Genomic DNA, 13,031 nt, shown 5'->3' with positions numbered 1-13,031 from the left:
CAAGATGATGATCAGGTGCACACCTAGATAATAGCTAAATAAAATTTCCAGGAAACTGTCTTTGTTTTGTATTCAAATGTGTGAGATTATGAGTTCTCCAGACCATATTCATAGAGGTTCCTGGGGTTTCCTGGAAGTAGTTTAAACCTAACAAGGTTCTAATTATATGTGAGCCATCAACTCAAGTGCAGAATTGGGTCATGCTGTCTAAGTAAAGGGTCTCTTTTGAGTTACCACTGTCAAGTACATTTGGGACCCCCTCTTGGCCTTGAGTGCAGGGACAGTGAATTTGTTTTCCTGCCCATACTGGCATCTCCTCAGGACACTTACCATTTCTGTCAATGGCAAAAGGCACATCCGTTGTGACAATTTCATAGTTGCAAATCTGGCTGTACTGGGGGGAACAGTCCTCATCAATGGCTTCCACCTGCAGGATGCTGTCGTAGATCTTGCCCTCTGTGACGATGGCCTTGTAGGCTGGCTCTTTGAAGGTGGGAGCAAACTCGTTGACATCCTTCACCTGAATGTGGACCACAGCCCTGCATCACAAATCAGAAAGAAGAAATGATGGTAAAGGAGGAATCACACCATATGTTGTGGGGCATTGATCCAGCCCACGGCCATGTGAGTGACGAGGCCTCAGGGTTCTCAAGGATGTTGGTGCCTGAGAGCTCTGTCTTCCCTCCCTTTGGGAGCCAGCTGAAGCAACCTGCTCTTGCCTTGATGCTGAGCAAGGGCCCTAGAGAATCCTCCCCATTTGTTGTCATTCCCCATTGCCCCCATTGTCATCCCCAAGGTTAAACATTCCCTCTCCAACGTCTCCCCCCCCCGCAATTCCCTTTCCTCGAGTCACTCATTCTTCCACCCAGAAAGAAGTCGGCTTCTTATGCTCTGTTATGCTCTGAGCCAAACCCCTTAAGGGAGAGAACAGGGTTGACTCAAGGTGAGAAGTATGTGACAGAGAGAAACAAAGAGCTTTGCAGAAATGCTGAAAAAAATTTAGGCTGGATCTGAGGAGAGGGGTGGACTTAAGGAGTGCTTTCTATAGGAAGCAATGTTTTCACTTTGTTCTGGAGATGGCCTAGGAGTCTTTTCCAGGGAAGAAAAGCAGGTACAGTATTCCTGCTGTAGAAATTAGCTTATGCAAATGCTCTGGTGGTAACTCACCATCACCTTGGCCACACCTGGGTCTTTTTCAAATACGATCAATTATAAACATGAGTGCCTCATCCCCCAACCACCACCACTACCACAGCCCACTTTCTGCTCCTAGGCAAAGAGATGCTAATAGAATTGAGAGTGTCGGAGCCACCTTCCAACCATGCCTCTGGTGTGACCTGTAGGTAGACATATTTAAAGAACAGAAGGGGGGGGACAGGGAGCTCACTTGTGTGACTTCTTCCAGGCTGCCTCCCGGGGCCCCGCCCCACAGTCGTAGGCCTGGATGATGAATGTGTACTCCTTCTGCAGCTCACAGTCAATGGGACTCTTGGCCCGGAGTCGGCCCTCTCCAGATGTCTTGTTGAGCACCACAGCCTCAAAGGGCAGCTCCTGCCCGTGGATCTTGAATGCACAGATTTCCCCTGCGGAAGAAGAGAGAAGTGAGGGTGAACACTGGGAGTCTCCAGGCTGAAGACAGTGCCTGTCCTGAGCCAGATCCACAAGCCCAAGACTTCGACACAATTTCTTCCACAGGCTCTGGATGTTCAACTAGTCTTGGCCTCTGGAGATCAGACCTGCGTGTGTGCTCATTTTATGGAGACTAAAATGGAAGTGTTTCATGGGTTGGGGATGTCACTCAGCAGGTGCTTGTGTAGGCTTTGTATGGGCAGTACTTTTTCTCAGTTTCTTAGTCTTTCTGGTAGACTTCCCCTTGCCTTTGGCCCAGACTGGGATCAAGGAATTTGCTAACAAAGTTTAAAACAAAAGACAAAGGGCTGTTAGTAAAAAGAATCAAAGGCTAAAGCTTTGCCCAGCCTATTGTCATCTGACAACATCTTCTGTGCTTGAAAGCATCTTGCATGGGCTGGCAGTACAGCCAGGACTAGGAGATGGCTAGAGCCTTCATTCGTCTTAAGCATGAACATTGCTTTTCTATTTCCTTCACCCTGGTTTCCATATAGCACACTGTTGTTGCAAAATCCTCCCCCTCCCCCCAGTCTCCATTATGTCTTTCTACCCCCCCTCCCACTCACAGTGGGAGCAGGCAATTTTCTCTTTTGAATCAGTGGGAGTCAGACTCTGTGAGTTCAAGACTCCCCATGGAGCTTGAACAGCTAACTTCTTAAAGAGCAGAACATGTTGCGAAATTAATGCATTTTGCCCCTTCGGCTAGGCTAATGTCTATTATAACTGCTTCCCTGAATTAAAATAATAAGGCCACAAGAATATTCTTTTTTCCTCTATTTGTGAATATTTATTTCTTGAACTCTGACTATAAGGCAAGCCCTGTAGTAAACGTTTTGTGATGTGCTGAAATTTTGAGACATGTCCTCTTGTGAGCACTTGTAGACTTCAGGCAGTGATGTCCAGCTGTCCAAAGGCCACTTATATTGCAGAGGGGTATGCTAGCACTCTTGGATGGGCAGGAGAACCCGTTTGTAGGCTACCAAAGTATGGAGTCAAGATATCTAGGTTCAAATTCCAAGTGTGATATATATGAAGTGATAGGTTTAAGTCATGTGACAATCCTCCTCTGGGTTTTTAGGTGTGCCTAAAATCAGTAAAGTGGTCCATGGGATAAAGTTAGGGAAAAGGACATGTACTCTGAGATGCCTCGCCCTTGGTCTGACATTGCTTCAGCCATACTGCCTGGACCAGGGAGAGGCCTGTGAACTGCCTGGGAATGTCTAGCAGAGTTTGCTTTTGGGGTGACAGAGGCCTCTGACTCACCCTAGCCCAGAGTCTATTCAGATGTTGATAGGAGGTGACAGTTGGAGGCATAGGAATAATGGGATTGATTGCATGCTTGCTTTGGGCAATGATCTTTGTTTCTAGGCAATCTTACTTGACCTTCATAACAAACCTACAAGGCAGCTGTTCTATAAAAGCGTATACAAATCATTATTGTTCTTTTGTTGTCGAGGCTGGGTCCTACTATTTAGTCCAGGGCAGTCTGGGTCCCACAATCCTCTTACCTTAGCATCCTAAATGCTAAGATTATAAGTCTTCATGACTTAAACTTATACAAATTGGGGGGTGGGAGTGGGAAGGAGGATGAAGGAGAAGAGGACGAGTGAAATCATGAAGTTTGCTCAATGTCACCAGGGTAAACTTGGGCATTAAACCCAGGAATGGCTGACCTGTGATCCCACATGTTCTACTCTAGCACTCCATTTCCAAAGATCCCCAAGATGTCTAAAAAGACCCCCAGGGATCCCTCTGGGAATGACTCATATTCAGACAATAATTTGAGTGTGGCTGAGCTGAGTCCCTCACTTTCCATATGGGAAGCGTGCCCTGATCTCTTACTAACAACGTTTTCTAAGATGTTGAATCAATACCAATTTTACCCATGGGCTTTTGCTTTTCTTATTATTTCTTTGATCTTTGATTTCATTATGAACATTCCACTTTCATTACCTCCCTTCCTGGCTGTCTCTCAAATATAGATATACAACAGTGAATCAAATGGGTTGTGGACCAGGTTATAGCATGAACCTAGGCTCCCGCCAGCTCCCGCTGCCCGATGTTCACTGGGCATCTCAGCATTGCCCATTTTGATAAGGGTAGCCCTGTAGCCTTTAGGGCCTAAGAATAGGTTTTAACTCATCCCTGAGTTTAATTACTGCTCTGAATTAGGCAATATGCCCCGTGATTCTATCTCTGTGACAATGTTACCAGCATACTCAAACTGGTTCTGGAGGATTCTCTGGCGAGCCCAACCACCACCATGATTATAAGGCTAATCAGACTATTTCATTCTGAAGAGCCAAGTTAAACTTAAAATAGATGAGAGTAATTTTCTGCTGGAAACATCTGATCACAACCAAAGTAGTTCATGAGACTCAGCAATCCTTAAGAAGAAAAAAGGGAGGAAGGAAGGAAAGGGCACAGAGGAGACCCAGGGAGAGAAGAGAAAAGTAAACTTTTGGTTCACTTACTTAGCTCAATATAATTCAGTGGAACTAGCAATTTAGAAGACTGACTATTACGGTTTGCATACGAAGTGAACCCCACCCAAGGACTCATTCATTGGCGGTTTAATTCCATATGCAGGAGTCAGAGGTGTGAATCATGAAGGCAATGACATGGTGGATGGATTGACAATACACTGATAAATCTATAACAGAATGGGCTGTCAGAGTCTAGCTACACAAAGCAGGTCAGGGGAAGCATACCTGTGAAGGGTAGAGCTAGCCCTGCCTCCCCATTTCCATCTTGTTCTCCTTCCTGGCTGCCATGAGGTAAGCAGCTTTGTTCTACCTCGTGCTCACACCATGACTCTCCACCTCACCTCAGGCCAAAGGCCTCTCACATAGTCTCACCTCACGTCCGGAGCAATAGGGCCCAGGGTCCATCACTGAGGACTCTGAAACTGTAAGCCATAAGGAACCAGTTCTCTCTCCAGATATTTTGTCTGGTGTGTTGTCTTTTCAGGCATTTTTTTTTGAAAGTGCCAGAAAGCTGACTACCACATCAAATAAGCCCCAGATACTAGACTACACTAGAAATGAGGATGGATGACTTGGGTATTTAAAACATAAGAATCAGGTGTCATCAAGTAGCTGTTAGGTTGTAGAAAAGACTGACTACAAATAGGACCAGCTCAGGGCCCACTTGGTGCAAACCATGTCAGCCTGAAACACTATTTGGCCCCTTTTGGACATAACTTAGAACTCATGTCACACTGATTATGGAGCATACTTATGCTCCATATGGAGCATACTTATGCTCCCCCCGTTGAACAAGCATTTTCTTGCTAGATAATCCACCCATTCATGCAGTAAGTATTTATTAGGAACTAAGTGCCGGGCACCAGTGAAACGGCGATGAACACAGCCAGCCTCACCTATGGTCCACACACTACTACTTGCAGTCCAGGAAGAGAAGCAGTCAGACAGCTACATCCCTGGCTAAGAAGCAGGGAGCGCCACATACACACTGCAGAAGAGGTGCCGAGGTCAGATCTGGTGGGACAGGGAGGGCATGCTTGCCTAAGGATGTGAAAGCTGTGCTGAGGCTACGGGAGGAGAAAGAGGAGACACCCAGGCCACTGGAATGACATCTTGTTTCAGGCAGAGGGGACCTTCAAAAGAAAAGGACAGGGTGAGTCCAACACTTCATGGTCCAGTGTGGCAGGAACAGAAACTGCTAGATTAGGGCCAACTTCTCTGGTGTGTGATGTGAAAGTCACACAGGGCCCTGCGGTCAGAGAGGCACTGAGTTCCAGTTAAATGTTTGTGTTTAGAACTGGCATTGCTGGGGCCAGGGAGGTGGCTCCAGGGGTAGGAGCTCTACTGTCCTAAGGACCTGAGGTTGAATCCCAGAACCCATGCAAAAACAAACAAACAAACAAACAAACAACAACAAAAACAGGCATGTCTATTCATACCTGTTACCACAGCGTTAAGGAGTGCGGGCAGATCCTGAAAGCTCTTGGTTCTATGAGAAATACCCTGTCTCCATGTAATAAAACAGAGAATGATGGAGGAACTCCATCAGCGCCTTCCTTTGGCCTCCATATGCTCACAAACAGGTGGGGGAAGGGGGTTGCATGCACCACACACACACACACACACATCACATACACATCATGCACACAAACTGGTGCTACTTAATAGAGAAAAGGGCTTTACTTTTTCTATAGCTAGAACTATATCAAAGAGAAAAATTAATATACGGCAAGTTGAAAGAAAGGAAAATGTAGGTACGAGAATGATCCAGGATGGGGTTTCGGAATAAAGATGCTTAGACCAGCTCGAAGCATCAGTTTCTAATATGCTGGGTCACCTTGGTCTGGAGTTTGTTACTTGTAAAGGTTTTTCTGTGGGAGGATGACGCACTTCAAACAAAAACAAATCAGACTGATGGCCTCTGGATGAAACATCACTGTCAAAATCGCTCTTTCCAACACGCTTTTCTGTGGGGGAGCTGGCCTGGCAGAAACTGTGTATATGACACACACAGGTTAGTGTGTACATCAGGTGGGCAGCCGCCTGAGTGGGGACCTGAGAGCACTGAGCCTCTGGGTGCCATTCCTCACCTGCTGTGGCAGGCAAATCAGGTAGATGTAGAAAGTAGATGAACTCAGCTTTATCACAAACACCTCCAAAGGCCTGACCGGAAGGAACAGGTATAGCGCCTGCATGGGCCGTGATGGCTCTCACCCTCTAGATTTCTGTTTGTAGCACACAATTACCTTCTCTTCAGCAGTTTCACGCTTCTCTGACTCAGCAGAAATGGGAATAGCTGTCTCTTCAGCTCTGCCAGAAGTTTCTGAGGAGAGTGTCTTTAAATTCGTTTTCTTTCTTTCTTAAGATTTATTTTATGAGTATGAATCTTTTGCCTGCATGCATATATGCTTGATGCCCACAGAAGTCAGAAGAGGGCATCTGATCCCCTGAAAGAGGAATTACGGATGATTATGAGCCATCATGTAAGCGCTGGGAATCTTGGTCCTGTGCAAGAACAAGCACTCTGAGCTGCTAAGCTAACTCTCCAGCCCTTTAGATTGGTTTTCAAAGACTATTTCTGAAAGCACAACTCTTGAGCAATGGACTGTATTGACTCTGTCTTCCATATGAGGAAACTGAGTCTGGGGGAGGTCACAGGATTCATCAGAGGTCACTCTGACAATAGGGAATGAAAGGTCCATCTGTGCATTTAGTCCCAGCACCCAGCAGCTTGTGCATGGTGCTCAGGACTCCATCACTGGGATCCTCCAGCACAGTGCTTCTCCAGAACAGTCTGCAGGGATTCCTAGGCTCTCTAGGGCACCACAAGGGCATGGTGACCATCCTATCAACACTAAGATGCCTGACTTTTCACTGCTGTGCTTGGCTTTGTGCTGCTGCTATAAAAGCAATGGCAAATAAAGATGTGGGATGCTGAATAGTGGCTGCATTTTCACCACAGGATCCTCATAGTTAAAAAAAAAATAAACAAATCATTCAATAGCAGCGGAGAATGACTTTAGTTCCTTCAGTAAATTTTATTGAATTTTTTTTTAGTCTAAATCCTTGGGTTCATATTTTCTTGTTACTGTTGTTTTGAGACAGGGTCTCATTCCATTGCCCAGGCTAAGCTCGGACTTTGTGATTCTCCTACCTCAATCTTCTGAGGGCTGGCATGGCAAGCATGTATCACCACACCCAGCTGCCTTCATGGCTTTTATTGTTTAGTGTGACAAAGCTGGAAGTGGAGTTAACTGCCTCTGCTGGAATAGCAGGTGTGGTGTCTGGGAAAGTGTGAAGAAAGCAAGTTGGGAGCTAAGCAGGGACTTTTTCAAGCATCACTCTTTACTTGTAAGAATGATGGAAAGGCACGTTCCTGAAAAGAAGCCTCTAAAAAAAGAGATATGAAAATGTTGCCGGTGTTACAATTTGAGCTTTTGGTGTTTGGAAACTTGGTTCTGCTGTTGTTAAACAACCTTGAGGCAGTGATAATGAAAAGGACCTTTTGATACCTTGTGATGAAAGATTTCCAGTTTTGAAAGGTACCATTTAACAGGATACATGATTTCTAGTAAATGACCAATGCAGAGTGTCACATGGTTATAGATCCTAAAAATTCGCGGAGCAAGACAGATCAATAGCTTTTAATGTAACAGTTTGCACTGGACTGATTCCCTTTCTCTAAACTCCTTTTAGAAAACCCAACTCTCAAACTGATCACAACAGAAAGGAATGCCTGGGAATCAATTTTTCTTCTGCTCTTGCATACGATTCAGTGGGGGGGGGGGATCAAAACTGATCACTGGTTTTGCCCTTAGGAATAGATTATAGATTAGACCTGGGAAGATCTCCTTACAGTGAGAAATCACTGCTTAAGAAATAGCCCCTTAGCAGACAGTGAATCTTTCAGTATTTTGATCATAGACTTCACAACTTCCATAACAGTGAGAAAAAAAAATTCGCTGTTTTTAAAATTCCAGTCTATGGTGTTTTGTTGAAGCGCCCTGCATGGACCAAGACACATTGCATAATAAGCACATCAATATAATTTCACTTTCTGTATTTATCTCTTTAGGAACTACCAGAGGACTTCTGATATGTGAAAAAGACTGTCTGTAATTATCAGAACAGATTATTAAAGTACTTCCCCCTTTTCTTACTGCATAATTCCCTTTTCTAATTGTCATATTTTCTTCACATTCTAGCCTAAATAACCTAATAATGTACATAGAAGACAAAAATCAGAAAGGCTCTTGATATACTTCTATTAAGCTAGATATTGGACAGATTGCAAAAATGTTGGCAATGCTATTTCTTATAAACTTGCTTTGAAAAATATATTTGTCAAATTATGTTACTTATGCCAACATGCAATGAATTTATTATTGCTATTTTAAATAAATGACTATTTGAAAGTGCCTCAGATTTTGTTTCTAATTAAATAAATATTGATGGATGACTGACATAAAGAAAAGTGCTTGAGGGCATTTGCTAGTGTTTGAGAACATAAAAAGGTAATGGGAACAAAATTCTTGGGAACTGCTATTCTTACCATTTCCCAGATATAGCTGTTACACAGTTCATGGGGTCATATCCTGTACCTGGTGTGCAACTATGACCCTAAGTCCTACAGAGAACTCACAGACTCAGTTTGCATCTCACAAGTGGGTTGCAGAATTTTATATCCATACAGTAAAGTGGTATGATGAGAGAGCATCATTTCTCCTTCCTGTGGATGTAGGGCCAGACAGGCTGGGTTGGAATGTCAGATCTGTGGAAGACTGTCTTTGTTGCCTTGCATGAGTAAATTCCCCCTTTCCTTGCTTCCTCATCCCTAACATGAGGTTCTGTTAATAGCAATTACCTCTTGAGTTGCTCGGGGCTAAGTGATTTTATATATGCAAAGTACTTCATGTCTGGCCTGGAGTGTCACTGGATTGCTTTCTGTGACCTCTGTCATTCCATTAAAAAAAAAAGTCACAGGAATCTAGCAAAGTCCCTCTTCCAACTTGAGAAGCAAAGAGAGTGGTTGGGGAGATCATTTAGCCATCAGAAATGTCATACGTGTCATCAAAACAACCTGGCAAGTTTTAAAGCGTCTTACACCAATTAGCTGCAGCTCATACTCCCCACCCCCACCCCACCAGAATGTCACTGGCCAATGACCGTACCTTGGAATTTACATAATATCAGTACTGTGCCGTGGGGAAGCTCAGACTCCAGAGTGACTGGGTGGACTTCGCTAACAGCCTTCTTGGATAAAGTTAGGGGTCCTGAATACACTGCCCTGAGCAGATCCTTCTATCTCCAAAAAAAACCATTTCATCCTAATGACTCACTGCACTGTCACCCTTGAGGAACTGCACCAAAAGGATAGTCTACTTACGGTCCATACTTTTAATAGAGGAAAAGACAGGTCGTGGGAAGCACACCTTTAGACTGGGGAAGTGCCTAGAATATCTGACAGCTTGCTGTCGGCTGTACACTCTGTCGTCCTAGTACCAACATGGCAGTCAGTTAGCAAGGACAGCACAGGCTGAGGGTTGAGTACAGGCTTTTGAGGGCGCAGTACACCTCTCCATAAAGTCATTTGTAGTCACTGTAAGTATAATACAACGGGAAAGGACAAATGCTAATTACATCCTGGGGTAATCATGTTTAGAATATCAAATTAGAGCTGAACTTAGAGATAAGTTTATACTCAAACAAATTGACTTTAAGCCCCCCCCCCCCCCAACACACACACACTTCAGATTTATAATCAGCCAGGAGTAGAAAATGAAAGGAAAAGGTGTTTGAGATTGTCACTGTGAGTCCTCCCCGCCCCCCCCCTCAGATCTGGGAGTGGGAAGCTGTTCAGATATACCAGGCACCGAGTCCTTTCTCTGTTTCCCTAGCTGTAGGGGCTTCTGAGGTTCTTGTTCCATTTCAAATGGGAGTGCCAACCATGCCTAATTGGGAAAGTACCACTTGGCCACAATGCCGAGCTCAGTGTGAGGCTGGGAAAGCAGGAAGGTCACTCAGGTTTTTGTTATGATCACAGTAAATCCTGCCTTCTGGCCTGCAAGCACTTAGATGCATACTGTCACCTTGCCTCAATTCCCAACAGAAGCCAGAGCGGGTAGCTGGCTGTCACTGTTTACAGCTTTCTGTCTGCTTAGGACTAAGCAAAGCAAAAGCATATTCTGTAATTTGAAAAGCCATTTTCCCTAAAGTTTTGTGCTGAGATCAACCCCACACCCTCTGTTTTTTTTTTTTTTGGAAGCCTCACATAGCACAGATATACACTTCTGAGAAATGAAGACGAGGCATGTTTTCCTTCCTTGGCAGCGTCCGTTGAATAAATAAACGATGCAACAGCTTATATATATGCTGGAGATGTGGAGAGGGCCCATAGCCCAGAAAGCCATTATTAGGTCAAGTAAAACGTGCACAGAGGTTGAGTGGTCACTTGGTCTGCCTCGTGCCCGACATGTCTGTAGGTGAAAGGCTTCCAATACAAAAACATACTGCACATATTCTTACAGGAAACCATCCCTGAGTTAAAAAAAAAAGACTACAGTAGGAAATGAGTGATAATGATTTTTAGAGACCCTGGCTGCTCACATCCATGGGTGTTTACTGTGGGTCAGGGGCTTAGGGATGTGGTGGGAACAGCCTGGATTTCTTTGCATTGACCTGCCTGGCTGGAGATGGGAGGCTTGGAAAAAATAGAAGTCAGCCCCACCTCTGCAGACAGAGGAGGCAGGTAAGTAGGCAAAAGTTCCCTGCAGTGCCTACTGCCAAAGCTCTGAGCTCTGAAACTGGTACTCATCCTTCCTTCCTTCCTTCCTTCCTTCCTTCCTTCCTTCCTTCCTTCCTTCCTGCTTTCCTTTTCCTTTCTTCCTTTCTTCCTTTCTTCCTTTCTTCCTTCCTTCCTTCCTTCCTTCCTTCCTTCCTTCCTTCCTTCCTTCCTTTCTTTCTTTCTTTCTTTCTTTCTTTCTTTCTTTCTTTCTTTCTTTCTTTCTTTCTTTCTCTCTCTCTCTTTCTTTCTTTCTTTCCCTTCCTTCCTTCTTTTCTTTCTTCCTTCTTTCCTTCCTTTCTTCCTTCCTGCTTTCCTTTTCCTTCCTTCCTTTCTCCTTTTTTCTTCCCTCCCTCCCTCCCTCCCTCCCTCCCTCCCTCCCTCCCTCCCTTCCTTCCTTTCTCCTTTTTTCTTCCCTCCCTCCCTCCCTCCCTCCCTCCCTCCCTCCCTCCCTCCCTTCCTCCCTCCCTCCCTCCCTTCCTTTTCCAGCACTCTGGGAATACAAGTATTAGGGAAGATGAGTGCATTTCTTCTCAAATACTTCTAGACTCAGTTGCCTTGTGTCACGGAGCCATCTCACAGGCTGCTGAGTTGCAGAAAAGGAGCTTCAGCATGAATAGCCTTGTGGACATAAAATCCTGCCCTGTGAACATAGGCATGCCTCCATAAAATGCTTCATGGATTCTACTCCAAGTTGTTGAGACAGGGAACCCTAGACTTGAACTCTCACTAACCACTTACCATCTTTAGAACAACAGAGTACTGCTGACCTTCATTTCCTTATCTGATTAACAGAAATAAAATTGCCTTCTTCCTGTCAAAAACTACATTATCATTAAAACTCTGTTGTTGTTGTTGTTGTTTTTTAAACTAAGAACTAGTGAGTAATGGCAAGAGCCTTTCCCAATTTGACTATGTACTCTTACCCATGTCGCAGGTGTACTGCTTTGGGCTGCCTTACTGGGATGCCCAGCCTCTACCAACACAGTCAGGTATCACAGAGCACAGACCATAGAAGAAACAACGAAATTATATCAACTGGAATAGTGATTGAGTTTATGATGGCTATATTTTAAATATCTGCCAAAAAATTTAAAACCCAAGTATTAAGAAAAAAATGTACAGTTTCTGGGTCCAATTACAAAATTGGATATAATATTGTTTCCATTGTCAAGCTGGAATGGGATTGTGTGAAAGAAAAAAAAAAAAAGATTCCTTTTGCTCACAGCACATGGTCAATAGTTAAGCCAGACCGAGGCAGAGAATGTGGTCTAGAGTCTATCTCTTTCCATTCTTTCTCACTTGCTGCTTTGGAGAATTAGCAATAGATGTGTAGATGCCTTGAAGGTTACATGCAAATATGCAAATATAGAGGTCCTTAATTATTTTCGTGTTATCTTCACACACTCTTGAGTAGTGCCTTCCTCCCATGGGGAGGGAATCGTAACAGTTGCAGAGGCTCCCAGAAGACCAGGACTCTGATCTTGCCTTCCAGGGCCTGGGTTTTAGAAACAGAAGCTAAACATAAAACCAGATCACTAGAGGTGTTTAGGGCCAAGGAGCAACCAGTGAATTCTCAGGATACAAGGACTGAACTGCAGAGGAAGACTTAGAGTACTGACAGGGCTGTTCAGAATTGTCCTGAGAAATCGAATACTTTTCAGAATTTTTTTTTTTTTTTTTTTAATTTTAGTTGATGAGTGTGGGTGTTTATCCAACATGAGAGCTTCGCAACATAAACATGCAGTTCCCAGGCAGGCCAGAAGGGGACATCATAGCCGCTGGACTGGAGTTAGGAATGGTTTTGAGTTGCTGTGTAGGCGCTGGGAATTGAACACAGGTATTCTGGAAGAGCAGCGAGTGTTCTTAATGCCAGCCCACCTCTCTAGCCCCAAGAAGCCAAATCTTTAAGTATCCTTCTTAAATTTCCTGGTCTGTAGCCTCTCAGGATCTCAGAACAGCCCAGGGAGAGACATTCGTCAAGAGATATTCATTGAGGTCGCTTTCCACGTGTGGCTCTTCACACTTGACTGTGCCTATTCTGGCTGAGGAACTAGATTTTACGTTTTATTAACCCATTCTTTTAAGTTTAAAATTAAAGAAAAAAAAAAAAAACAGAAACAAAAACATACTTT

At 44.3% G+C, this 13,031-nt stretch overlaps 1 protein-coding gene across 2 annotated transcripts in view; it reads right to left on the bottom strand.

The window, feature by feature from the left end:
• Positions 1-13,031, bottom strand: part of Clstn2 (calsyntenin 2) — a 583,465-nt gene that overhangs the window by 137,925 nt on the left and 432,509 nt on the right. For both annotated transcript variants that reach the window (XM_060385459.1, XM_060385458.1), the window contains exons 3-4: positions 1,388-1,583; positions 331-539 (exon numbers count right to left, since the gene is read on the bottom strand). In XM_060385459.1, the coding sequence (XP_060241442.1) occupies positions 331-539; positions 1,388-1,583 (405 nt within the window). The remainder of the gene's footprint in view (positions 1-330; positions 540-1,387; positions 1,584-13,031) is intronic.

Source organism: Meriones unguiculatus, chromosome 6, assembly GCF_030254825.1.
Source record: "Meriones unguiculatus strain TT.TT164.6M chromosome 6, Bangor_MerUng_6.1, whole genome shotgun sequence".
NCBI classification, from domain to species: Eukaryota; Metazoa; Chordata; class Mammalia; order Rodentia; family Muridae; genus Meriones; species Meriones unguiculatus.
This window is presented reverse-complemented; position numbering and strand designations above follow the sequence as displayed.